Source organism: Sciurus vulgaris, assembly GCF_902686455.1.
Source record: "Sciurus vulgaris genome assembly, chromosome: 16".
Taxonomy (NCBI): domain Eukaryota; kingdom Metazoa; phylum Chordata; class Mammalia; order Rodentia; family Sciuridae; genus Sciurus; species Sciurus vulgaris.
In genome coordinates, this window is record NC_136477.1 from 1,608,822 (window position 1) to 1,632,249 (window position 23,428).

Sequence of the window (23,428 nt, forward strand, 5' to 3'; positions counted from 1 at the left end):
CGTCTGAGGGCGCCCACTCGCGACAACCAGTACCGCGCGACTTAGGGCAGACCGAGAGTTCGTTGCGAGCATTGTGCGCACGCGCCCTGCCGCCTCAAGCCTGCACTCAGGGCGCCCTCTTTCTCTCGCGCCTCCGGGTTGTTCATCCGGGCCGCTGTGCGGACAGGGCATGCGCGCAAGGGAGGACCCACCCCGTTTGCTCCGGAAGTGGCTCCGTCCTGCGCGTGGCGCGTGCGCAAAGAAGTTTTGGCGGTCGCCGAGAAGGCCTCGGCTGCGCGGCCTCGGCCCCGGGTGAGGAGCGGCGCGGGCTGAGGGCGGCGCCTTCCGGGGCCCCGGAGCTCGCCGGAGCGGGGCGGGTGTGGGAGCAGGGCCGCGCGGCCAGGGAACGCCTCTCGGGAGGCCCGTTGGGGCGGGGCGCGGCCAACGCGGCGTCGGCGCCTCGGAGCCGCCGAGCGCTGCGCGTTGGCTGCCCGAGCTGGTCTCGGCGGCCTTCTCACCCCGGAGCGCGCAGTTCCTCTAGGACGGGCGGCCTCGGAGCGTTAGCTGCCCCCGGCGGGCTCAGCGCCGACCCGGGACCCAGAACCACCTCCTCCACCCCGCGCGCCCCCGGGTGTGTCCACGTTCAGCTCCCGCGCGCCCTGTAACGGGTCAGAGCCCCGCTGCCGCCTTTTGAGCCAGGGCCTTGCTGAGCGGCCCCGGTGTCTGGGGCTTCAGGCTGCGCCCCCTCCTGCATCGATCGAGGTTGGACTCGCCATCCAGTGCTAACACAAGTGGTGCCTACGGTCGACTGCTTTTTTGTGCCATCTGTCTTTAAACCCCAAGCATCTCATGTGCACGTTGGTCGTGTCGCGTGCTTAATCGAGTTGATACCCGTGCCCTTGCTCTGCCGTGGACTCGCGGCTCTCCAGCTGCGTACAAGTCCAGTCCGCCGACCTGAAATGTGCTTTCCCTGCTCTAGCTTTCAGTTCGGCCAACTCTTTCTTCCGTCAGAGCTCGTTAGTTTCTAAAGAATATGATTTTTTTTTTCCCGATTGCAAATGTCTCTTGTTTACTCTCAGTGCAAGCAGTTTGGGTATGAAGCGGGTTGATACGTAGGGCTGGGCTCGCCTGAGGCTCCAGGGAGAGTCCGTGTCCCCCCTCCAGCTCCTAGAAGCCCCACCGCCCTGCTCCATCTGCAGAGCCAGCCCCCAGCGTCTTCCAGTATTTCTTTGACTCTGGCCTTCCTGCCTCCTCACTGAGGACCCTGGTGACACTGGGTCCGGGATAGTATAGAGTAATGCCCCGTTTCACAGCCCTTCGCTTAATCCCATCTGTGGAGTCCCCTTTGTCATACGTGATTACACAGGCACAGTTTCTGAGGATGAGGATGTCTTTATGAGCTATCTTTCATTTGGTCTCCTGGGCCTTATCTCTGAGGTTACCCCTAACTGAGGGGTCTGTGGAAGACATTGAACAGTCTAGACAGAATGTTGTGTGACCAGAAAAATCTGCCTGGAGTTTGGGTTTGAGTGAACCTGATGGCATATGAGAATAGTGACCCAGGCCTATGGGGGCATGGAAGAGGGTGACTCAGCCTTTTGGGTTACAAACAGCTCTTGAATATGTGTTGCAAGTTAGGCCGAGGGGATTCAAATGTAGCTGCCTTCCTGGCCTCCAGCAAATCCTAAGAGCTAGAGAACTAGGCATTAGTTTGTAAGGAGTAAATGTAGCTGGACAGAAAAGCCAGGGGAGGGAGTGAACTGGGCTTTGGTGAGTCAGGAGTCTTCCTGGAGGCACTGAGGCTTGTGTGCAATGACTGATCTTGCTTTCCCTGGCCTCAGCCTCTGCACTCCCAGATTGGGCCAGCTTCCTCCCTAAGACCCTCCATGGTCACTGAGAGGTGTCCCCTTAATCCTTTAGGCCCCTGAACCAGTCTCTGAAGACAGTCTGCATCCTCGGGCCTGGGGTGATGAGACTGGTTAATGCAGGATGTCCTTGGCACAACTCTGGCAGGCGTCCTGAACCAGCATGTGCACTCTCTGTCACTGCAGGTTTCTCCCCTGTTCCGTAAAGCCTCAAGGCCTTCATCATGGATTTCCAGCATCGACCTGGGGGGAAGACAGGGAGTGGGGGTGTGGCCTCCTCCTCCGAGAGCAACCGTGACCGCAGGGAACGCCTCCGACAGCTGGCCCTGGAAACCATTGACATCAACAAGGTAGGCCACAGGGACCTGTGCAGCAGTCCCCTCTGTGTGCGCGTGTGTTCGTGTGTGCACTGGGGATTGAACCCCTCGACCACCAAGCCACATCCCCAGCCCTGGAGACAGTCTCACTGAGTTGCTTAGAACCTTACTAAATCGCTGCAACTGAATTTGAACTCTCCATTCTCCTGCCTCAGCCTTACGAGTTGCTGGGAATATAGTCATATGCCACTGCACCTGGCAGAAGGTGGATTTTCTAGGACAGCCAGAAAGAAAGAGCACATACTGCAAGGCTCCTTGGTCACAGGAGGTTCTATCTGGGTGACCCATGCCCTCAGTCATGAAGACCTCCTCCTAGGCCATGGAACCCAGGGCTCTGAAGTGTACCAGCACCTCCAGGCAGAGCTGTGCTTAAGGCTTTTCCTGACCTGAGGCGGGCAGACCCAGCAGGTCCCAGGCCTTCTGGCCTTAGGGCCCTAACCACGGGCAGTGAACTCCTTGTCTGACAGGACTTGTTTTCTGCTTAGGATCCGTATTTTATGAAAAACCACCTGGGATCATACGAATGCAAACTCTGCCTGACGCTTCACAACAATGAGGTATGTCTCTCAGCTCTACTTTGGGTCTGGCCTGGACTCAGCTTTCCAACCTGCCACCCAGCAGAGGTCCCTAAGCCTTCCCTGGTGCTCACCCTGCCCCTGCTTCCTCCCAGCCGCCTCTGCCATGCTGAAAATCTCAGTCCAGTGCACCTATCCCAGCTCCACGCTTGTCCCATCTCATCTCTATTATTAATTTTTTTCCTGTTTTTTTCTTTTTTGGACTGGGGATTCAACTCTTGGGCACTCAACTGAGCCACATTCTCAGCCCTTTTTGGCTGAGAATTTTATTTTATTTAGAGTCAGGGTCTCACCAAGTTGCTTAGTGCCTCGCTGACGTTGAGGCTGGCTTTGAGCTCATGGTCCTCCCGCTTCATCCTCCCGAGCACTGGGATCACAGGCGTGCACCCTGCACCCAGCTTCTGTGTTGGATCTGAGAGGACAGAGGGGATCACCTAGGACCCCCCACTGAACAGCTGACAGCCCACTCACGGGGCCCTTTTCCCAAAGTGCGTCTCTCTGTGAAAGACACCCATCGCTGAAGATGCAGGTCACGTCCCATCTGCCCATTGCACGTCTGCTGGGGGCCCTTCCAGCCCCCTTCTATGGTGAGGGCAGGAGGTGCGGGATACTCTGCCCACCATCTAATCTGACGGGCTGGCTCAAGAAGAGCGGGGTCTCTGAGAAGAGCGAGAGGCATGGGGTGCTCCAAGGGGCTCTCCAGCGGGGGATCTGGAGGCCCCGCCGTTCACAGGCACCTGGTCCCTGGGCAGGGGCTTTCCCCATGGTTCTGGGAGCCAGCGGATGGCTGCAGTCGTCCAGTTGCAGACTGCGAGCTGGTCTGAGAGTGGCTGGGTGAAGGGTCCCTCTCTGCTGCCTTCAGCAGTGATGAGGCTCGGCTCTCAGCCCTCTTGTATGTGTCTGCATGCTGCTGACACACTGTCCTGTCCTTCAGGGCCTCTTCTCAGTGCTGTGGACACTGGAGCTGGATCACTCTCAGGGGTGGGCATCCTGGACACCTCAGGGTGCTAAGCTCTCACTTCCACCCACTCCAAGCCAGAACTCCCCAGTCATGACAGCCACACGTGTCCTGGACATGGCTTAGTGTCCTCTAGGGGCAAGATCACCAATTGAGACCCTTGATATACGTATGTGGGGGACAGGCTTCCCAGGGTGTGGCACGAAGTGGTGGGTCAGAGGGTTCCAGATATTGATCTGCTGGCCACACTGCAGCCAGGTACACATGCACACCCCAGCGGGACCCCACTGGCCTCTTGTGGTGCTTGTTTCTGGGGCATCTCACGTGTGAACTGGGTGTGTGTCACGTCTCCCTGTCCCCACACCCTGTGTGGACCAGCTGGAGCTTATTTCTTCACCCTGGGTCAGGGGCCTGCCTTGCTCCTGGCCCCCTCTGTTCCCCCTCTTGGTACGGGACCAGGCAGGCTGGTCTTGGTCATCCTTTTACCCTACACCCAGGCCCTGGGGAGGACTCCTGGGTCTTCACTTGGCCTTTGTCATCGTCCCTCCCCTCTGCAGGGCAGCTACCTCGCGCACACCCAGGGGAAGAAGCATCAGACCAACTTGTGAGTACCTTGCACCCTGCCACTGATGCTGAGCCTTGGCTCAGGGGGTCTAAAGCCAGCCCAGGCTGCACCTAGACTGGACGGGAGCTGCTCACTCGTATGGCTGGAGTGCAAGGGGAGGGTCAGTCCTCAGCCTGGCTGGAGGTTCTGCCTGCCTTTTAACTGGATGGGCTGGCTCAAGAGTGGGTCTCTGGGAAGAGCACGAGGCGTGGAGAGCTCCCAAGGTTTCTCCAGCAAGGCCCAGTGAGACTGTGACAGGAGGAGAAAGATGCCTTTTCCTTGGTTGGCCCCTCCCAGCCTTCCCGCCCTCATCCCCCTCTCCTTGTAGAGGAGCTCCAAGGTCGGGGCAGCGGAGGGAGGCATTGGGGCCAGTGGCCTTGGTGGCCTGTGTTTGCAGGGGCTGCAGCACTTGTTTATCCTGACTGCAGGGCCCGGCGAGCAGCCAAGGAGGCTAAGGAGGCCCCTGCCCAGCCAGCACCCGAGAAGGTCAAGGTGGAGGTGAAGAAGTTTGTGAAGATTGGCCGCCCAGGCTACAAAGGTGCGCCTGTGGGAGTGACCAGCAGGCCGCAGCTGCTCTCCAGCAGGAATGAGCTCTCTGGGTCTTGAGTTCCGGGCCACACAGTCTCTGTTCTCTGAGCTTTTCATGGCAATCCTCTCTTGACTCATGGCCTTTGATTCCCTATCCTCCCCAGCCAGGACCGCTCCCCTGCTGGCCACACCAACCTTGTGTGTGTCCCAGACCCTCAGTCCTGACATGTTTCTGTGCTCCTTGGGGCCAAAAATGAGGTCAGGTAGCTTTTTCCTTTGAATTTGAGAGTAGATTCCTTGTAACCTCTAAAGAGGAAGGAAAAGGAGGGAAATTTGTTTTCAGGAGCAATTTATTGGGTGGGTCCATGAGCTCAGGGTGACCTGGGTTGGAAAGCTGTATAAGTGACCGGGTAAGCACACAGGGAGTTGTGTTCCTAGGAGTTGGGAAGGCAGATGGGCCATTTAACATATCTTAAACGGTGGGCACGTTCTGTGAATTGGCCCTCTGGGTAGGATCCTCAGAGCAAAGGCCCTGAGGTGGTTTCCTGGTGAGCAAGGGCTGGCTGGAGTAGCAGGACCCAGGTGGCCGGCCACAACCAGGGTCTTCCCTCTGTAGTGAGGAAACTTTGATGGGTTGTGGTCAGCTCCAGGATTCAGCCGCCATCTCCAGCAGCTTTTCTTGGGGCACAAACTGCCACTCCTTGGTATGAGAGCTTCCTCTCTTGCTTACCCCACGCAGAGGACTAGGATTCTGGTTGGCCCCACTTGGATCCCAGTGAGGTGGCCCAGAGACCCCTCCTGGCTGCCGAGTCCCTGCTCTGCTTGGTGGTGTCCTGGTCTCAGGGGCCGAGGCCTGACTGGGAGGCCTCCAGGAGGTGGGGGCGGAACGCTGTGCTGCGTGGTGTGCTCTCCAGGGAATCAGGGAGAGGGACCCTACCCAGGGGCTCCCCAAGACCCATTCTCCTGGGGTGGGCAATATTAGGCCACCCCGGGGTCTCCTGGCCTCAGGGAGGACCAGTGCCCTGGACCTAAGAGCCCCATTGTTGCAGTGACCAAGCAGAGGGACACGGAAATGGGCCAGCAGAGCCTCCTGTTCCAGGTGAGGTGGGACCCAGCACTGGGGGTAGGGTGGGGGCAGAGGCACGTCCTGAAGGGCAGTGCTGCCTGATGCCCCACAGATCGACTACCCTGAGATCGCAGAGGGCATCATGCCTCGCCACCGCTTCATGTCTGCCTACGAGCAGCGGATTGAGCCCCCAGACCGGCGCTGGCAGTACCTGCTGATGGCTGCGGAGCCCTACGAGACCATCGCCTTCAAGGTAGTGTGGCCTCTGGTCTCCCCACTCCCGCATGAGGGGGGGAACAGGAAGGGTCTGTATTGGGCAGTGGTCCCCATCAGCCACCACAGGCTGGAGGTGTGGCTCCAGAGTGGACACTGGCCTGTCGGAGGTGGTGAAGCAGCAGGCCCAGGGTGGGCCTTGGCCTTGTGGCTGCTCCGCTGGGGACCCTGCTGGCACAGGGGGATGGTAGCCGTGTCCTGAGCCTTGCCCAGGCACTGACAAGGGAACCGTGAGGGCCTGGGCATCGCAGGCTGCAGCTCTGCTGGGCAGTGGGCTGGGGAGCCCAGTCTGCTTCACGCCAGATCCAAGCCCACCTGCCACTGGGTCCAGACAGGCCCCACCAGGCTTGGGCTCTGGGCCCAGGGTCCCAGTGCGGCCTCCGTCCTGCCTAGGTGCCGAGTCGAGAGATAGACAAGGCTGAAGGCAAGTTTTGGACTCACTGGAACAGGGAGACCAAACAGGTGAGTTGACGGACCTAGGCGGCCTGGGCTGGGCCTGGGCGCTGGGGGCACCCCAAGGCCACAGGGTCTGACGAGCTCCGATACCCCTCTAGTTCTTCCTTCAGTTTCACTTCAAGATGGAGAAGCCTCCAGCCCCACCCAGCCTCCCCGCAGGGCCTCCCGGGGTGAAGCGGCCTCCACCCCCACTGATGAATGGTCTGCCTCCTCGGCCACCACTGCCAGAGTCTTTGCCCCCGCCCCCACCAGGAGGCCTGCCCCTGCCTCCCATGCCCCCCACTGGGCCTGCACCTTCGGGGCCTCCCGGGCCTCCCCAGCTGCCTCCACCAGCTCCTGGCGTCCATCCTCCAGCACCAGTGGTACACCCTCCCACATCTGGAGTTCACCCCCCTGCTCCTGGGGTCCACCCTCCAGCTCCTGGGGTCCACCCTCCGGCACCAGTGGTTCACCCACCAACATCTGGGGTCCATCCCCCTGCTCCAGGGGTCCACCCCCCTGCTCCAGGGGTCCACCCCCCAGCCCCAGGGGTCCACCCTCCAGCCCCAGGGGTCCACCCTCCCCCAACGGCTGGGGTTCACCCCCAGGCCCCAGGAGTACATCCACCTGCTCCCGCGGTTCACCCTCAGGCCCCCGGAGTGCACCCACCAGCTCCTGGGATACATCCCCAGGCACCTGGGGTCCACCCCCAGCCTCCTGGGGTCCATCCTGCAGCTCCTGGGGTCCACCCTCAGCCTCCTGGAGTTCATCCATCAAATCCTGGGGTGCACCCCCCAGCTCCTATGCCTCCGATGTTGAGGCCCCCTCTCCCCTCCGAAGGCCCAGGGAACATCCCTCCCCCTCCCCCAACCAACTGATAGGCTGCCCCTTGTATATCTGGTTTCCTGTTTCCCCACACAAAGAAGTTCTGAGCTTTTGTACTGTCCCTAGAGCCCATTAAACAGATTCTCATGTCTGCAGTGGACTGATGCGGCACTGTGGTGTGGGGTTCTGGCCTCCACCAGGACTTGTGGAAGCATGATGGGTGGAGGGTGCTAGTGGACACTATAGCTGGAAGGACACCGGTCACTCGCTCCCCTGGGGCTTCCAGCCAGGGTGCCTTTGTGATATTGAATGAGCCCCAGCTGACTTGAGACCACCTCTTGCCAGGCCTGCTCTGCCTACAGTTGGCACATCAAGACATCAGAGGCCCAAGGGCTGTGGTGAACATGGGGGCTCTGCACCCCTACCCTCAGAGCACTGCCACACTGTGGTCCCAGTGCTTGTTTCTGTCCTTCGGAGGGACTTGCTCAAGGACGGCTTTCTCCCCAGGGCAGTCACAGGCCCTGCTCTATCTGGTGAGAGCGAGATAGGTGTCTGGTCTCAGGACAGAAAACCCTTTGAGAAGGCTGCCTCCCACCTTCCCAGGCTCCCCATGGGGTGCTAGACACTGTCCCCCAAGGTCACCCCCGAGGAGGAGGTAGAGGCCTTCTGCCCTTGCCATATAAGCCAGGCCGCCCAGCCCTTCACAGCACTTAACCATGCAGTGTCTACCTCTTAGCCAGCTGGCCCTGGCAGTGGTGGCCATGGGGGCTGTGTTGAGGGCTGACACCTCCGGAAGAGAGGCGCCAGCTGGGGGCTTCATCTTCCACCAAGACTGGACATGGCAGCCTGATAGCCTGCAGGATCCCCTGTGCCTGGTATCGCTGAACAGGAACAACAATGGGAGTAGAGGCCCCTTGCAGGTGGTGGGGACCCTAAGCAGCTACGAACACACCTTCTTGGAAGCTGTTGGGAAGTCCCACTGGGGCCTCCAAGACCTGGCAACCTTTGGGGTCTGCAATCTCAGTGATGGGCAGGCTGCCCTGTCCAGTCTGCAGCGCCTGGGGTCCTGGCTGGGGGAGCGGAGGGGTCTGCTGTTGGTCCTGCACCTGGCGGAAGGTATGTGAGGGCTTTCAGGGGCCTGGGGATCCTCTCAGGTCTGCTCCCTGGGACTAGGAGGTGGGTCTCTGCTCTGGAGGAACATCCCTGATTCTCAGGCGCCCAGGTGGCTCCCCACAGTGGGGCTGGCAGAGCTCCTGGGTCAGCAGGGAAGGCCCTTCCCCACAGCCAAGGAGCCAAGGGGCGCCTCCAGGTACCCGGGAGAGCTAGACCCAGAAACCCCAAGGGCATAGTCTTCAGCTGCCACCTCCTATGGTCTCTCCTTCCTAGACAGCAATACTGTCTAGTCATCAGCAATACTGATGAAAAGGGCCACTCCTGTCCCTTCAGGAGAGGTCCCCTGCCCCTCATGTCTGGGGAGAATGGACAGGCCCCTCAGACCTCCTGGCCCCAACAGACTCACGGAGGCTGCTGTTGCGGGGCAGGCTCTTGTGCAGAACAGGCTTGGGGAAGCGTGCCAGCTCACTGGGCTAGGTGTGCCTGTTGTCCGCAGTGACCTGGGAGCCAGCGCCCTCCCTGAGATTCCAGGAGCCCCCTGCAGGAGCCAGCCCTCAGGAGCAGGCACTGCTGGTGCTGTACCCTGGGCCCGGCCCCGAGGTCACTGTCGCTGGGGCTGGGCTGCCAGGTGCCCAGGTACCTGGGAGTTGCATGGGGCCATGGTGGACCACCAGGAGTCCTCTGTTGGAGGGGAGGGGGCTGGTTTTTTTTTTTTTTTTTTTTTTTTTTTAAGGTCTGGGTTTAATGGAAAGGCATGGAGGGTCAGTGGGAAACGGAAAGGGTGTCTAAGGGCAACCAGGAAGAAGGTGTGTGCATGGCCAGGTTGGGGGGCGCCCGCCCCCACCCAGGTGGGGGGGCTGAGCCCCACCTCTACAGGGCCTCTGTCGGACCCACCACACCCGTTATTTGGTGCTGGCGGTGGACCGCCCAGCGGAGGCTTGGAGCAGCTCTGGACTCACATTGACGCTGCGGCCCCGTGGAGATGGTAGGCAGGCACAGAGAGGAGACTGGGCGGCGGGCGGCTGCCCTTGGTGCCAATCCCTGAGCTGTGGTAGTGCCCGCCTGCCGCAGGTAGCCCCCTGAGCACCGCCCAGCTGCAGGCCCTGCTGTTCGGTTCCGACTCCCGCTGCTTCACGCGGATGACCCCGGCCCTCTTCCTGCTGCCGCCTGGGCCTGCACCGCTGCCCGCCCACGGTCAGCTGGACATAGTGCCCTTCCCGCCGCCCAGGTGCGCCCTGGCCTTGGAGCAGGGGACGTGGGGGCGGGGAGGCCGCACAGTCTCGCTCCCTTAAGACTACCTCGCCCCTACTGCGGGTTGCAGGTCGTCCCCGGAGCCCGAGGAGCTGCCGCCCAGCACAGACCCCTTCCTGGAGACACTTACGCGCTTGGTGCGCGCGTTGCGAGGGTCCCCCACCCGGGCCTCGTCGCCACGCCTGGCCCTGGACCCAGGCGCGCTGGCTGCGTTCCCGCAGGGCTTAGTTAACCTGTCAGACCCCACTGCGCTGAAACGCCTCCTCGATGGCGAGGAGCCCCTACTGCTGTTGCTGCCGCCCGCTGCGGCCACCTCTGGGGACCCCGCGCTACTGCAGGACCCCCCGTCAGCGCCCTGGGTCGACGGCCTAGCGCACCGTGTGGCTGTCGAGCTACAGGCTGCCGCCGCAGAACTGCGCGGACTCCCGGGCCTGCCACCCGCAGCGCCCCCGTTGCTGGCGCGTCTACTGGAGCTGTGCCCCGGTGACCCCGGTGGCTCTGGCGGCCATGGCAGCCCCCGAGACCCGATGCGTGCGCTGCTGCTGCTGAAGGCGTTGCAGGGATTGCGCGCCGAGTGGGGCGGGAGGGATCAGCGCGGTTCCTCGAGGGCGCAGCGGAGCGCAGGGGCCACGGGAGCAGTGGATGGGCCGTGCGCGCTGCGTGAGCTCAGCGTGGACCTGCGCGCGGAACGCTCGGTGCTCATCCCCGAGACCTACCAGGCCAATAACTGTCAGGGTGCGTGCAGCTGGCCGCAATCCGACCGCAACCCGCGCTACGGCAACCACGTGGTTCTGCTGCTGAAGATGCAGGCCCGCGGGGTTGCTCTGGCGCGCCCCCCCTGCTGCGTGCCCACCGCCTACGCGGGGAAACTACTCATCAGTCTGTCCGAGGAGCGTATCAGCGCTCACCACGTGCCCAACATGGTGGCCACCGAGTGCGGTTGCCGGTGACCCTGGCTGCACAGATTCCAGCGCCCCCAGCTAGCGCCCTTCCCCGTATTTATTCAAACCCCAAGCATCGCCCCAATAAAGACCAGCATGCACCCAGCTGGGGTCCCTGTGCCTGTTTGGGGGCCTCCTGCCGTCTCTCTTCTCAAGCACAGGCCCTGGGTCACCCCCGTGGAGGTCACTGCCAGTTTCCCCCATCATTCAAACCGGGGTCCAGGGACAAAAGAACAGGCCACCCATTGGCTGTAGCGCTCGCTTTATTTTGCTGAAGCCTTGGGGCCACTGCAGGGAGTTGAGATCGCCCCCGGACTCTGCTCAGGACCCTAGCTCGGCTCAACCGCGCCCCTTCCCTGCACGGTGCTTCTGTCCACCAGGATGCCGGTCCTTCTCGATGTCGGGGTGCCGCCGGGGAGCCCAGACCTGCCTTTTCCTGTGCTCAGGGTCCCTGGGGTCCGGTGCCCAGGGCCGATGACCTCCTTCCCGTGCCTCCCAACGTCGGGGCAGGGCTTCCCGGGCCTCCCTGGCGACCTGTGGCCTCTCTTTCTGAGGCCTCTCTACCTTTCTTGGTTTCTCCTTTCGGACTTTCTCCTTTGGCGGTCTCTCTTCCTTCCGCTGCCCCTCCTTCCGCGGCCTCTCCTTGGGCCCTCGGTCCACAGGGGGTGTGCGCTCCTTCCCAGCAGCCTCTCTGGTGGCCTCCCCAGGTTCCCCTGGAGCCTTCTCTGCAACCTCCTTGGTCATGGAGACCTGGGGACTGTCCTCTGTCTTCCCCTGGAGTGCTGGTGGCCCTGCCTGGGGAGCGGGTGGGACGGATGGGGGCGCGCAGACCGCAGGCTTAGGCTGTAAGGTGTGCAGCAGAGGACACCGGGTCACCCCCACTCCAGGAGGCCCGCCTCCCTTCTGGACCGGATGCGCCACCTGCAACCACTGGGAGGCTTACCAAGGATGACACCGGCTCCTTGGGGGGAGGACCCCGGGGGACCCACCGCTCAGGGGCAGGCGTGGGGGCAGTGCCCTCCCCAGTCACAGCATCTGGGGGACAGGGCGGGAAGGCCGTTCAGCCTGGGCCCTAGGAGGGGTCACACTCATCCACCCCCTGGACCCTGGAGCTGTCCTCCCCGCGGGGTCGCCCCGCCACTCCCTCCCCTCCCTTTCTCCAGTCTCGAAAGCCTGGCCATCTGCACGGGCTGCAGGAGCCGCAGGGAAGGCCTGTCCCACAAGGGCTTCTAGGACCTTTCCTTCTCTGCAGAGAGCACCAGAAAAGGGCACAGTGCTAGGGGGGTGCCCGTCGTAAGGGTGCCCACTGGGAGGCGGAGGGCCCAGCATCACGCCCAGTTTGAAGAGGAAGCCCAGGCCTTGTCGGGGGACTTCAGCAGGTAGGGTGTGAGCAAGGCCCATGGCAGGAGGGAGGGCGGGGAGGGCTGCCCCCAGCTCGAGCCATCCCTGCCCTGGAGAGGAGCACGCAGACGCTGCCCTGAGAAGTAGGTGTGGACCCCAGCCCCCATCCCACTCTGGGGAGCGGGCTCACCGCGGCACAGCTGGAAGGCGGAGCCCAGCAAGGCCACCAGGGAGGCGAGCACCAGGCACTTATTGAGCGACAGGTCTCCCCAGGGCAGCTCCTCACTTAGGACAGGGGGCGGCGGCGGCGGTGGCAGGGCCTGCACCTTCTTCCGTGCGGGGACGCTCCTGGGGGCTGCAGCAGGCAAGCGTGGACCGGGCTCTGGTCCTGGGCACTGCTTCACCCTCCCCAGGCGCTGGTAGCAGGATGGACCTGCATCCTGCACCAGCTCCCCGCAGCTGAGGAAAGCCCAGCATGCCCCGCAGCTCCAGCTTTGCAGGACCCGCACTGAATGGCGCCAAAGCCCCTGTGATCCAGAATTAGTGGAGGTCCCTGCCCTTGCAGGCAGTGCCTGCCACTCAGGCATCCAGGAGCCCCCATTGCATCCTGTCCCTTGACCTCCTAAACTCAGTGACCCAGGCTGCAACCTGCCCCCCATGCCAATCTGTACCCACCCCTGCCTCACCCATGCCCGCTGCAAACCCACTTGGTCCAGATTTCAGCTTCTCCTTCCCGGCTCCCGGGGTCCCCCTGACCACAGGCTCCTTTTCCATCTTCTTGGGTCTGGTGGCCACATTCCCCACTGCCACAGCCTCCTGAGAGTCCTGTGGGAATCGCCGGACTTTCCAGGTCAGGGTTTCCTTAGGCCTTTCTTCAGAAGGAGCCCAGCCCTCCCTGTGGCGTCTTGAAACACACCCCTTAGCCAGCTTGTCCTCAACTCCAAGGGCATCCCGGGCTGTGACCTGAGGGCCCAGCTACTCACCTGGAGCCAGGTACTGGAGTTGCCCAGCCTGGGTGTCTCTGTGGGTGGGAATGGAGATCTTGTCAAGGTGGCAGGGCCCCAGGCCAACCCCTCCCCTCCCCACTCTGCTGGGCAAACAGGACTGGCTCCCAGTTTGCAGATGAGAAAGCTCAGAGACAGCCCTTGCCCCAAAGCACACAGCACTTCACTGCAGACTGGGATTCAAACCCAGATCCACGTGGCCTGGCACCTGTTCTGTGGCTTCTGAAAGACCCTCTGAGGCAGAAATGGGGGCCAGGGGTTGGTCACAGGCCTCAGTTTCAGTCCATTTGGGAAACTAAGCCCTGGTCTGTGGCAGTGAGCCACCTGGCTCAGCTGGACCATCCACCTACCTGGAGGCTTATCCCCTGGTGGCCGGCCTGGGCAGGGATCTGCTAAAGTGGAGAGGTCCTCACTGGCCAGGCCGCTGCCCAGGCCTCCATCCAGCTCCTCCAAGGCCCTGGTTGCCATGTAGACCGGAGCAGCAGTGGGTTCCTGCTGGGGCTGGGAAAGAGGTCTTGCCACCTGGGGCCTCCAAGGACAGGAACCAGCCGCTCTCTCCCTGCTCCCAGTCCTTGCTGGCCCCCCTCCAGCAGCCTTCACTGCAAGGGCCCACCCCAGGCACCCTCCCCCAACCCAGGCACCCTCCCTCACCCCCAGGCCTGCCTGGGGAGCCTCCCCAGAGCCCAGTCTCTCTGGGCCCCAGCATCCCTAAGTGCAGCAGCAAAGTCTGCTGGGACTCAGAGAGGACTGGAATCCACCCAAGGTCACACAGCAATGAGTCAGAGACAGCCGCACCAGAACCCTGGGCCCCAGGGTCAGCTCATGTTCTCTGAAACCAGGGACTATTTTTAACTGGTGTTCAAGGCCAGCAGCACAGGCTAACCAGTGTCTAAGCCCCTCCCAGGCCTTGCTCCTGTGGGGACACCCTTCAACAGTCTTTACCTGTCCACCCGTCCCCACGTTCCTGGGGCTCAAGCCCCAGCAGCCGGGACCCACTGGCCCTGGCCACAGCAGGTGAGGGCCGGGAGGAGGCTGGAGCCTTCCCCTCCCAGCTTGCTGGCCTCCCGAATCCTCTCCCTGCCTCTGTTCCCACGTGGCAGAGGGGGACACCGAGGCTAGAGATGGAGCCATTAGTTGTGCCAAGCTTCAAGTCAGCCCCCAAACCTTGCTCTTCTGGGTCCCCATGGCCTCTGGCTGCCAGCACTAGTGGGTCCCCCAACCCCAGGCAGAAAGGCCACCCTTCCCTGGGGCTCAGAGACGGTGAGGGCAGAGGGGGAAGGCTCCAGGGCAGAGGGGGCTGTGGCGGGGGACCCCAGGGTGGCCCTGGAGACAGCGTCCCCGACCCAGGTCCCGGGCTCTGCCCAGGCCCCCGCAGCCCCTCTTACCCCACAGCCACCACGCTGGCCTGGAGAACAGGATGGAGTCTGGAGGGTGGCCCGAGATGGGCAGCGACAGGTGGCCTGAGACAGCTGGGCGGACCAGTCAGGGAGGACCTCAGAGCGAGGGGCGGGCACAGGTCACTGCGTCGGCGTCCCCACCCCACCACTGGGACCGGCAGGCACTGGCCAGACGGTGGCCCCACCCCCGTTTCAGAGTGGGGCCGCCATCAGTCACTGGTGACAGCCAGGGGCACCGGTGTCCAGAGGGGACAGCGCCATGGTCGCACGGCCTGCTGTCCCATCTGGTGGCAGTCCTCCAGCAGCGGTGCTGGGTGCTGGGTGCGTGGGGAGGGCCTCAGGGAGGAGGCATCGGCCAGCCCAGTGGCCAAGCCGGGGATGGCGGGCTGCCCGCTCGGGGCCTCAGCTCCCCACGTGGAAAGCTGGGTCACTTCCCAGGGTGGCGACTTGACAGTGGTCACACTACCGCTCGGTCGCGGGTGCTGGGCCACCGTGCTGTGCCACCGTCCCCCGGGCTCATGGCAGCTGTGTTAAGCCGACAGTGGAACCCCTCTGCGGGGGTGGACCCAGGGGTGGCGTGCCGACCCGGCAGGACCGAGCCCCGGGCAGCCCCACGGTGCGGGGAAGCAGGCGCCCTCCCTGGCCGGCCGCGCTGGGAGTTCTCCTCCGCTGTTTTTTGTTTCCTTTTGTTTTTTGATCCTGGGGATTGAACCCGGGGCCTTAACCACTGAGCTATGTCCCAGCCCTTTTTGTGTTTAATTAGAGACCGGGTCTCACTGGGTTGCTTAGGGCCTCGCTAAGTTGCTGAGGCTGGCCTTGAACTCGAGATCCTCCTGCCTCAGCCTCCCTGCCTCAGGCTCCTAGGCCACTGGGATTCCAGGAGTGGCCACCCTGACCAGCTTCCGTCATCATAGAAGACGTTTTTAGAGGTTTGGGGCTGGGGCTCACAGGCTGAGCGCTTGCCCGGCATGTGCGTGACGTGGGTTCATCCTCAGCACCACGTAAAAATAAGTAAAAAAGGCACTGTGTCCATCCACAACTGATTTTTTTAAAATAGTACCCTCCCTGGGGCTGGGCTGTGGCTCAGTGGTAGACTGCTCACCTCCACGTGTGCGGCACTGGGTTCCATTCTCAGCACCGCATACAAATAAATAAATGAAAACAAAGGTCCACCAACAACTAAAAAAATTTTTTTGAACTTTTAAAAAAATACCCTTATTAAAATAAAAAAATTAAATTAAATTAAATTTTAAAAAACACCCTTATCAACATCGTTCGACGCCCCACAATTCACCTTATCTTCCATACTGGGGTCGGAACCGGGCTCTAGCACGGAGCCACACCCAGCCCGGTGGTCCTATTCTGAGACAGGGTCTGCTCAGTGGCCAGGCCGACCTGGACCCTGCGTCCTCCGGCTCAGCCTCCCAGCAGCTGGGTGACAGACAGGGCAGCACCCCGTGTGCATCTAAGTTCTTTGGACTGCCGGCTGGTCGCCAGCTCCCCACGCCGTCTCACCCGGTCCCAGGGGCACCAGGGCTGTGTTCACCAGCCTGCCTCTTGGCAGGAGACCCCCGGTGGGCCTGAGGTCAGTGGACATCCTCGGGGGCGGAAGTTGCCCTTCCCTGGCTAATGGCCACTTGGCCCCATCGGCAGGGCCGGGCTCCCCAGCAGGCCCACGCCCAAGGCTCGCTCAGCCCCTTTCCCGCACCACCTCAGCTCAGGCCTGGCTGCAGGGCTTCTCTCTGGGGCTGGGCAGGTCCCAGGCCTCATTAGGACAGGCCTCTGAGCCGGTCATTCTTTGCACGGACCCTTGGCTAGAGAAGCAGTGGAAGCTTCCGAGACGGGGAGAGGCCGCCCCTCACCTGCCAGGGCCTTCCTCCCGGTGAGGGCCTGAGCCGCCTGCTGGACAGGACACCGAGCTCACTCAGTGGGACTCCAGCCCCGAGCCCACGGTCCCGTTGCCCTGGGGACTGGGCGCTGAACTGCGCCTCCCAGGGTAGGAGCTCTGGCATCACCTTTTACTCCCCCGTTTTTGAGAGAGGGTCTCACTGGGCTGCTGGGGGGGCTGGCCTTGAACTCTGGGCTCGACCGATCTGGCTGCCTCAGCCCCCTAGTGTCTGGGAACACAAACGTGATGCCGTGTCTGGCATAAAATGTTCACTTTTTGTGGGGCTGGGGTTGTGGCTCAGTGGTAGAGTGCTTGCCTCCCACGTCTGAGGCACTGGGTTCAATTTTCAGCACATATTGTGTAAAAAATACACATATTGTGTAAAAAAAAAGAAAAAGAAAAAGTCACTTTTCCCCCCCGTTTATCTGATGCCTATAATCCCAGGGACTCAGGAGGCTGAGGCGGGAGGATCCAAGTTCAAGGCCAGCCTCAGCAACTTAGCCAGACCCTGAGCAACTTAGGGAGAACCTGTCTCTAAATAAAATTTAAAGGACTGGGGATGAAGGACAAGGACACGCAAGTGGAACACCCTCGGGACCCTCGGGTCTCAGACGTGGGCAGTGTGGGCAGGGGCAGGTGTCCCCAGGGAGATGTGGCCCTGGTCTGGGGTTACTTCCAGGCTGGGGCATTGACCTGCTGCAGCCAGACGTTCCAGAGCCTCTCCCTCTGCCATGGATGAATGGACACTGTGTGGTCCATGCACAGCGTCCTTGGCCATAAGCAGGAGCAAGGTGACAGCTGCAGTGTGGGTGGACCTGAGGACCTGGTGCTCAGAGAGAGCCAGACACACAGGGCACAGGTGGGACCAGTGACAGGGGGGTCCAGAGCCCGGGCGGGGACTGGGGTGCAGGGCTGGGAGGCACGGGGACGGGTTTCCTTTTGGGGTGATGGAATGTTCTGGAACTGACCGTGGTGATGGTTGCAGCAAGGCTGTGAGCATATTAACACAATCGCAAGCTTCTGATGGGTGAATTGCATGGTGTATGAACCATATTTCAAAAAAGCAGTCAAGATGCTTGGAGTTCTAAAACACAGATGTGCTTTAGTACATGCAAAGAAGGGCCAGGAAGTGGGCGGGGGTGTGCTCAGTGGTGAGCGCTTGCCTAGCATGTGTGAGGCACTGGGTTCGATTCTCAGCATCACATATAAATAAATGAATAAAATAAAGATCTATCAACATAAAAATTAAAAAAAAAAGAAGGGCCAGGAAGTGGCGCTTGATGGAATAGACACTCCTGAGAGTGTGCGATGCACGACGATGAACACAAACACACGCGTGGCGTGACCACGACACTGACACATGCCTGTCATCCCAGGCCTCCGGAGGCTGAGGCAGGAAGACCGCACATTCCAGGCCAGCCTCAGCAACTTAGCCAGTCCGGGCCTCAAAATAAAGAATGAGAAGGGCGGAGGTGTGGCCTGAGGCGTGCCCATGGGTCACTCCTGAACTGGGAGAAGAGGAGATCAAACGAGCAGCCAGTCCTCCCGTACCCAGCACTGACCAAGGCTCCAAAAGCCAAGAGGATGCTGGAGACCACGGCCGTGTGGCCTCATGGGGCAAGCCACCCAGGGCCGCAGAGCGGCTGCATCTGGTGTCCACTCATGTGATCCAGCCTTTTTTCTGTTTTCAAAGTTGAAACCTTTGTACAAACCTTAAGAAGACTGCAAAATGAAATATTGAAAATAGAGGCACATAGAGCAATACCAGAACTTCAACTCTACTACGAAGCAATAGTAAAAAAACAGCATGGTATTGGCACCAAAATAGAAGGTAGATCAATGGTACAGAATAGAGGACACGGACACAAACCCAAATAAATACAATTTTCTCATACTAGACAAAGGTGCCAAAAATATGCAATGGAGAAAAGATAGCCTCTTCAACCAATGGTGCTGGGAAAACTGGAAATCCATATGCAACAGAATGAAACTAAACCCCTATCTCTCACCATGCACGAAACTGAACTCACAATGGATCAAGGACCTTGAAATCAGACCAGAGATCCTGCAGATTATAGAAGAAAAAGTAGGTCCACATCTTCACCTTGTTGGCTTAGGATCAGACTTCCTTAACAGGACTCCCATAGCACAAGAAATAAAAGCAAGAATCAATAACTTGGATAGATCCAAACTAAATAGCTTTCTCTCAGCAAAGGAAACTATCAGCAATGCGAAGAGAGAGCCTACAGAGTGGGAGAAAATCTTTGCCACTCATACTTCAGATAGAGCACTAATTTCCAGAATCTATAAAGAACTCAAAAAACTCTACACCAAGAATACAAATAATCCAATCAACAAATGGGCTAAGGAAATGAACAGACACTTCACAGAAGATCTACAAGCAATCAACAAACGTTAAAAAATGTTCACCATCTTTAGTAATAAGAGAAATGCAGATCAAAACTACCCTAAGATTCCATCTCACCCCAATTAGAATGGCGATTATCAAGAACACAAGCAACAATAGGTGTTGGCGAGGATGTGGGGAGAAAGGTACACTCATACATTGCTGGTGGGGCTGCAAATTAGTGCAGCCACTCTGGAAAGCAGTGTGGAGATTCCTTAGAAAACTTGGAATGGACCCACCATCTGACCCAGCTATCCCACTCCTCGGCCTATACCTAAAGGGCTTAAAATCAGCACACTACAGAGATACAGCCACATCAATGTTCATAGCTGCTCAATTCACAATAGCCAGACTGTGGAACCAACCTAGATGCCCTTCAATTGATGAATGGATAAAGAAACTGTGGTATATATATACAATGGAATATTACTCAGCCATAAAGAATGATAAAATTATGGCATTTGCAGGCAAATGGATGAAATTGGAGAATATCATGCTAAGTGAGATAAGCCAATCTCAAAAATCCAAAGAACCAATGATCTCACTGATAAGAGGATGATGACACATAATGAGGGGTGGGAGGGGGGCAAGAATGGAGGAAGGAGGGACTGTATAGAGGGAAAAGGGGTGGGAGGGGTGGGGGGAGGAAAAAATAACAGAATGAATCAAACCTCATCACCCTGTGTGAATGTATGACTATGCAAATGGTGTGCCGTTACTCCATGTACAATAGAAACAACACGTATCCCATTTGTTTACAATAAAAATAAATAAATAAACAAAAAACAACTGAAGAGACTTGAAAAACAGGTTGGAAATATAAACAGACCACAATAAAATGTTTGAAACATTAAAAAAAAAAAAAAAAAAGAAAGAAAGAAAATAGAGGCACATAGAGTTTAAAAACTAAGATCGATCAGAGAGGACGCCGTTGGCTTTCCCAGCCGCTGGGCGGCGTCAGGGCCGCGGGCTGTGCGGGTTTGGGGCCTGGGCTTATCACCCGGCAGCAGACGCCTGTGGGCTGCTTGGGCTCCCCCGAGGCATGCGGGCGCTAGGTTCAGACGCAGGGTCCTCCCGGACTCCCTGCTGGGATGATGGGCATGAGCACGGAGCCAGCTCGACCCTTGACTATTTAGTTGTCACACGCACACAGAGGTGGAGAACTGGACGCAAGGCCTGCCACCTGGGACCTGCGAGCGGCATTTGCTGTACTGTATTTTCGGGGGACCCTGGGCACGTGCTCACCCAGAGCTGCGCCCCTGCCTGTTTCCTCGACTTCCTTTCAAAGTAGGGCACACAGGGCCTCCAAGCTCAGGACGGGCTCCTGGCCGCGACCTTCAGGTAGGTTGTGTAGAGGGAAGCATGTCAGCCTGGGAAGAGCTCCAACGGCCCCAGCCAGGGACCCCAGCTGTGGGCACCTGGCTTGCTGCTGCACTGTCCACCCTACGGACACTCAGCCTGCAGGCCCGCACCCCTCAGTACCGGGCCACAGGCAACATGGGCGTCCTGGGCCAAGCCCAGGTGTGGCAGGCCAGGCCTCCTGAGGCCCAGAGAGTGTCCAGCCCCCTCCTCCAGCTCCAGAGCCAGCAGCGTGTGTCTTCCAGACTCTCTGACTCCGACCCTCCTGCCTCCTCTCATGAGCACCCTGTGGTGGCCCTGGGTGACCCCAGCTCAGGGCCCTCCCCTGGTCATGCCCCAGGAGGTGACATATTCACAAACTCTGGTAATTATGATGTGGACATCTCCTATTTACCTGACCAAACCCCATGAGTCGCTTTTTAAATAGGACCTCTCACCGCCAGCCCCAAATCTGACCTCTCTGTGCTGCCTGGGAAGGACCCCAGGTGCTGGCCCCTGCGGCTAACCTCGCCCCACGTCCTCACTAGCACCTCCAGGAAGCACCCCGAATGTCTGTGGCCCCCTGCCAGGGCCCCTCACCTCCCACAGCCCCTGCTCCCAGCAAGGGACCTCCCACCAGATCCAACTTGGCTCTGGGTCCCCAGCAAGGACACACTGGCAGGACACCTTCTCATCCAGAATCGCTGACCGGTGTGGCTTGGGGAGTCGGGCTGCCCTTAGGGGGCCATAGCCTGCAGGCGGCCTGTGGGGGGAGGAGGGGTGGGGAGAGCCATGAGCTGCCCAGGGCTGGAGACCGTCCCTCCACCTACCAACCCTGCTCCCTTAGGTGACCCTGTGGCCTCGTTCACGTCCTGGCGACTCTGCCCCCAGAGACGCTGGGCAATGGGTGTTGGGGATTTGGGTGGCCATCATGCCTGGGGATCTGGCCTGCAATGGTGGAGGCCAGGGACTATGCTCAGCACCCTGCAGGGTCCAGGATGCCCCTCCAGGGAACCACGGTGCCCCAGCGTCCACCGGGAACTCCCTGACACAGGTGTGCTTGACTAGGGGGATGTGGCAGGGGCCTCAGGGCGCTGGTGACCTGGGTGACAGGTCTGTGACCTGGGTGGTGGGCAGCTTCAGGGTTCTCATGAGGCGTCCAGGTCACTCCTGCTTCCCTTGGGAAAGCAGGCTGTCCCTGGAACGGGGCCTCTCTGCATGTGGTTGACGCCAGGCCCTGGCCACTGCTGCCCGCGTGTCGGCTCTGACCCCACACACCAGTCTCCCGTGCCCGCTTCACTGCAGGCTGCTCTGGGTAGTTGTTCACTGAGTTACTCTCTTTCTTCTTTCCACCTATGGAAATTCCAATTGAAGCCGGTTTTGGCCAGTGACTGTACCAAGTCGGCCAAGGGAGCCCGGTCTGGAGGCTTCTGGGCTCCCTGTGGCCTGGATGTGGCCCAAATGTCACTGGGGAGCTTGGCCTGGCCTGAGGAGCACCCCACTGGGCCAGGTGCACGGGGGTCGCTTTCTGGCCTGAGTCAAGGGGGGTGAACCTGCCATGACCTGGTGACCAAGGGCTAGGCATTGGCAGGCACAGATTCTGGACACCTGGTCTGGAATTGCTCATCTCCCTGCCCTGGGGAGCTACTGAGGTCAGACTGGAGTGTGGCTCTGACTCCGGCTCCGTGGTGGAGCACTTGCCCAGCATGCGAGGGCCTGGGGTCATCCCAGCACCGAAGAGGAAGACCTGAGACAGCAAAGGGGCTCAGTCCCTCCAAGGCAGGCCTCGGGCCCTGCCCAGGGCCGCTGCTGGGAGAGCTCTAAGCAGGAAGTGGGCATTCGGGCAGGGAGCTCCCGAGCAAGGTGGACAGACCGCCTGCCTCCCACCCTGTTGTGAACCCTGTTCTCAACCATCTCCTCGATGAGGCGCGGCTTCTCCCAGAGCAGCTCCTTGGTGGCCTGCTCTCTGCTTGCCCCCTCGCTGCTGAGGCCTGCGACCTTCCTTCGAACTCGCAGGAGCTTCAGGCCAGACCTCTCCTCGGTCTGCTGACTCCTGGTTCACCCAGGTGGAAGGGCATCTGGGGCACTCGCCACCTACCATTGGAGAATATTCCCATGGGTGTGTAATATTCCCAAGGGGTTAAGGGCCCCTTGGGGAAAGCTGGTGCCCAACTCAAGTGGACACAGGTCTGAAACAAAAAGAGAGTCCGGTATCATCCTCGGGAGGCAGGAATGTGCCTGTCATCCCAGCAAGCCGAGGCAGGAGGACGGCAGCTTCCAGCCAGGGTCAGCAACTCAGCAAGACACTGTTTCAAAACAAAAAGGGCTGGGGACGTGCTTCAGTGGTGAGGTGCCCCTGGGTTCAATCCCACCCCCACCCCAACAAAGTCCACACTGGGCTGTGGCCCAGCGGTGGAGCAATCCAAAAAGATTTTGATTTATTTTGGAGTACTAGGAACACTACCACATCCCCAGTCCTCCAGTCCTTTTATTTATTTAATTAAAAAAATGTTTTTTAGTTGCAGATGGGCACGATACCTTTATTTTATGTATTTATTTGGTACTGGGGGTTGAACCTAGGGGGCTGATTAACCACTGCCCCCCAGGCTGGCCTTTTATTTTTTCTTTAAATAAAGGGCTGGGGATCTTGCTCAGTGGTAGCATGAGTGAGGCTCTGAGCTCAATTCCCAGCACCAAAATAAAACAAAGTGGGGCCTGCAAGAAGGAGTGTTTTTGTTTTGTTTTGTTTTTCTGCTTGATAAGAGCAAAATTTAGTTCATACATAAAATAGGAACTATTTTACAGAATTCAACTTTATTTTTGCTTGGTGAATCCAAGTTTTAGTCCAAACACAAAATACGATCTGAATTTAACTGCACCGAAGTTCCATCTTTGCTCGTTAAATGCAAATCGTAATTTATATATGAAATACGTTTCTGAATTTAACTAAGGGGTAAAATATTTTTGCTTAAGTCCAGATTGTAGTTCTCACATGAATTACTAAATCGAACTTAACTGCAAAAGCAATGAAATTTTTACTTGGCAAATCCAAATTTTGGTTCGTACATACACAAAACGTTTCTGAATTCCAATTTTGCTCGGGGCAAACTGTGGTCCACACACACAATCCTTCTGAATTTATCTGCCAAGTAAAATTTATGCCGAAGTCCGAATTTTGCACGAAAACTTCACTAGCTTTGAGTATCTTTGCTTTTCTTTAAATTGTGGGCCGTTATCACACTTAAACACCGAATCAGAGGCAC

The 23,428-nt window shown here is 59.2% G+C and overlaps 3 protein-coding genes across 5 annotated transcripts; 2 read left to right on the forward strand and 1 right to left on the reverse strand.

The window, feature by feature from the left end:
• The first annotated feature begins 146 nt into the window (after positions 1 to 146).
• SF3A2 (splicing factor 3a subunit 2) lies at positions 147 to 7,645 on the forward strand. 2 transcript variants are annotated; one of them, XM_079115935.1, is made up of 9 exons: positions 147 to 291; positions 2,031 to 2,194; positions 2,707 to 2,778; positions 4,312 to 4,358; positions 4,787 to 4,944; positions 5,936 to 5,985; positions 6,065 to 6,205; positions 6,619 to 6,687; positions 6,780 to 7,645. In XM_079115935.1, the coding sequence occupies exons 2-9, from the start codon at positions 2,069 to 2,071 to the stop codon at positions 7,536 to 7,538; spliced, it is 1,422 nt and encodes a 473-aa protein (XP_078972061.1). In that variant the 5' UTR covers positions 147 to 291; positions 2,031 to 2,068; the 3' UTR covers positions 7,539 to 7,645. The 2 variants fall into 2 exon arrangements, with proteins under 2 accessions (XP_078972061.1, XP_078972062.1); XM_079115936.1 differs by having other exon boundaries at positions 148 to 291; positions 4,787 to 4,896.
• A 244-nt stretch (positions 7,646 to 7,889) lies between these two features.
• Positions 7,890 to 10,895, forward strand: AMH (anti-Mullerian hormone; the record flags this gene model as incomplete). The annotated part of the gene is given in 7 exon segments (XM_079115074.1): positions 7,890 to 8,018; positions 8,108 to 8,200; positions 8,202 to 8,601; positions 9,095 to 9,234; positions 9,475 to 9,583; positions 9,670 to 9,826; positions 9,920 to 10,895. Coding segments are annotated over 7 exon segments (1,908 nt in total). The 3' UTR covers positions 10,800 to 10,895.
• Positions 10,896 to 11,009: 114 nt separating this feature from the next.
• On the reverse strand, positions 11,010 to 14,638 carry JSRP1 (junctional sarcoplasmic reticulum protein 1). 2 transcript variants are annotated; one of them, XM_079115939.1, is made up of 7 exons: positions 14,521 to 14,638; positions 13,486 to 13,636; positions 13,115 to 13,152; positions 12,839 to 12,956; positions 12,322 to 12,486; positions 11,734 to 11,825; positions 11,010 to 11,585 (listed from the first exon to the last, which is right to left on the reverse strand). In XM_079115939.1, exons 2-7 carry the CDS (start codon positions 13,601 to 13,603, stop codon positions 11,130 to 11,132), a joined length of 987 nt encoding a protein of 328 aa, XP_078972065.1. In that variant the 5' UTR covers positions 13,604 to 13,636; positions 14,521 to 14,638; the 3' UTR covers positions 11,010 to 11,129. The 2 variants fall into 2 exon arrangements, with proteins under 2 accessions (XP_078972065.1, XP_078972064.1); XM_079115938.1 differs by having other exon boundaries at positions 11,010 to 11,633.
• Between the last annotated feature and the right edge of the window lie 8,790 nt (positions 14,639 to 23,428).

Coding starts and splice junctions, on each gene's coding strand:
- SF3A2 (XM_079115935.1), top strand. CDS start 2,069: ATGGATTTCCAGCATCGACCTGGGGGGAAGACAGGGAGTGGGGGTGTG. Junction 4,945..5,935: donor GCAGCTGCTCTCCAGCAGGA/ATGAGCTCTCTG, acceptor CCATTGTTGCAG/TGACCAAGCAGAGGGACACG. Junction 6,688..6,779: donor GGAACAGGGAGACCAAACAG/GTGAGTTGACGG, acceptor ATACCCCTCTAG/TTCTTCCTTCAGTTTCACTT.
- JSRP1 (XM_079115938.1), bottom strand. CDS start 13,603: ATGGCAACCAGGGCCTTGGAGGAGCTGGATGGAGGCCTGGGCAGCGGC. Junction 12,957..13,114: donor ACTCCAGTACCTGGCTCCAG/GTGAGTAGCTGG, acceptor CGATTCCCACAG/GACTCTCAGGAGGCTGTGGC. Junction 11,634..11,733: donor AGGAGCCGGTGTCATCCTTG/GTAAGCCTCCCA, acceptor CACACCTTACAG/CCTAAGCCTGCGGTCTGCGC.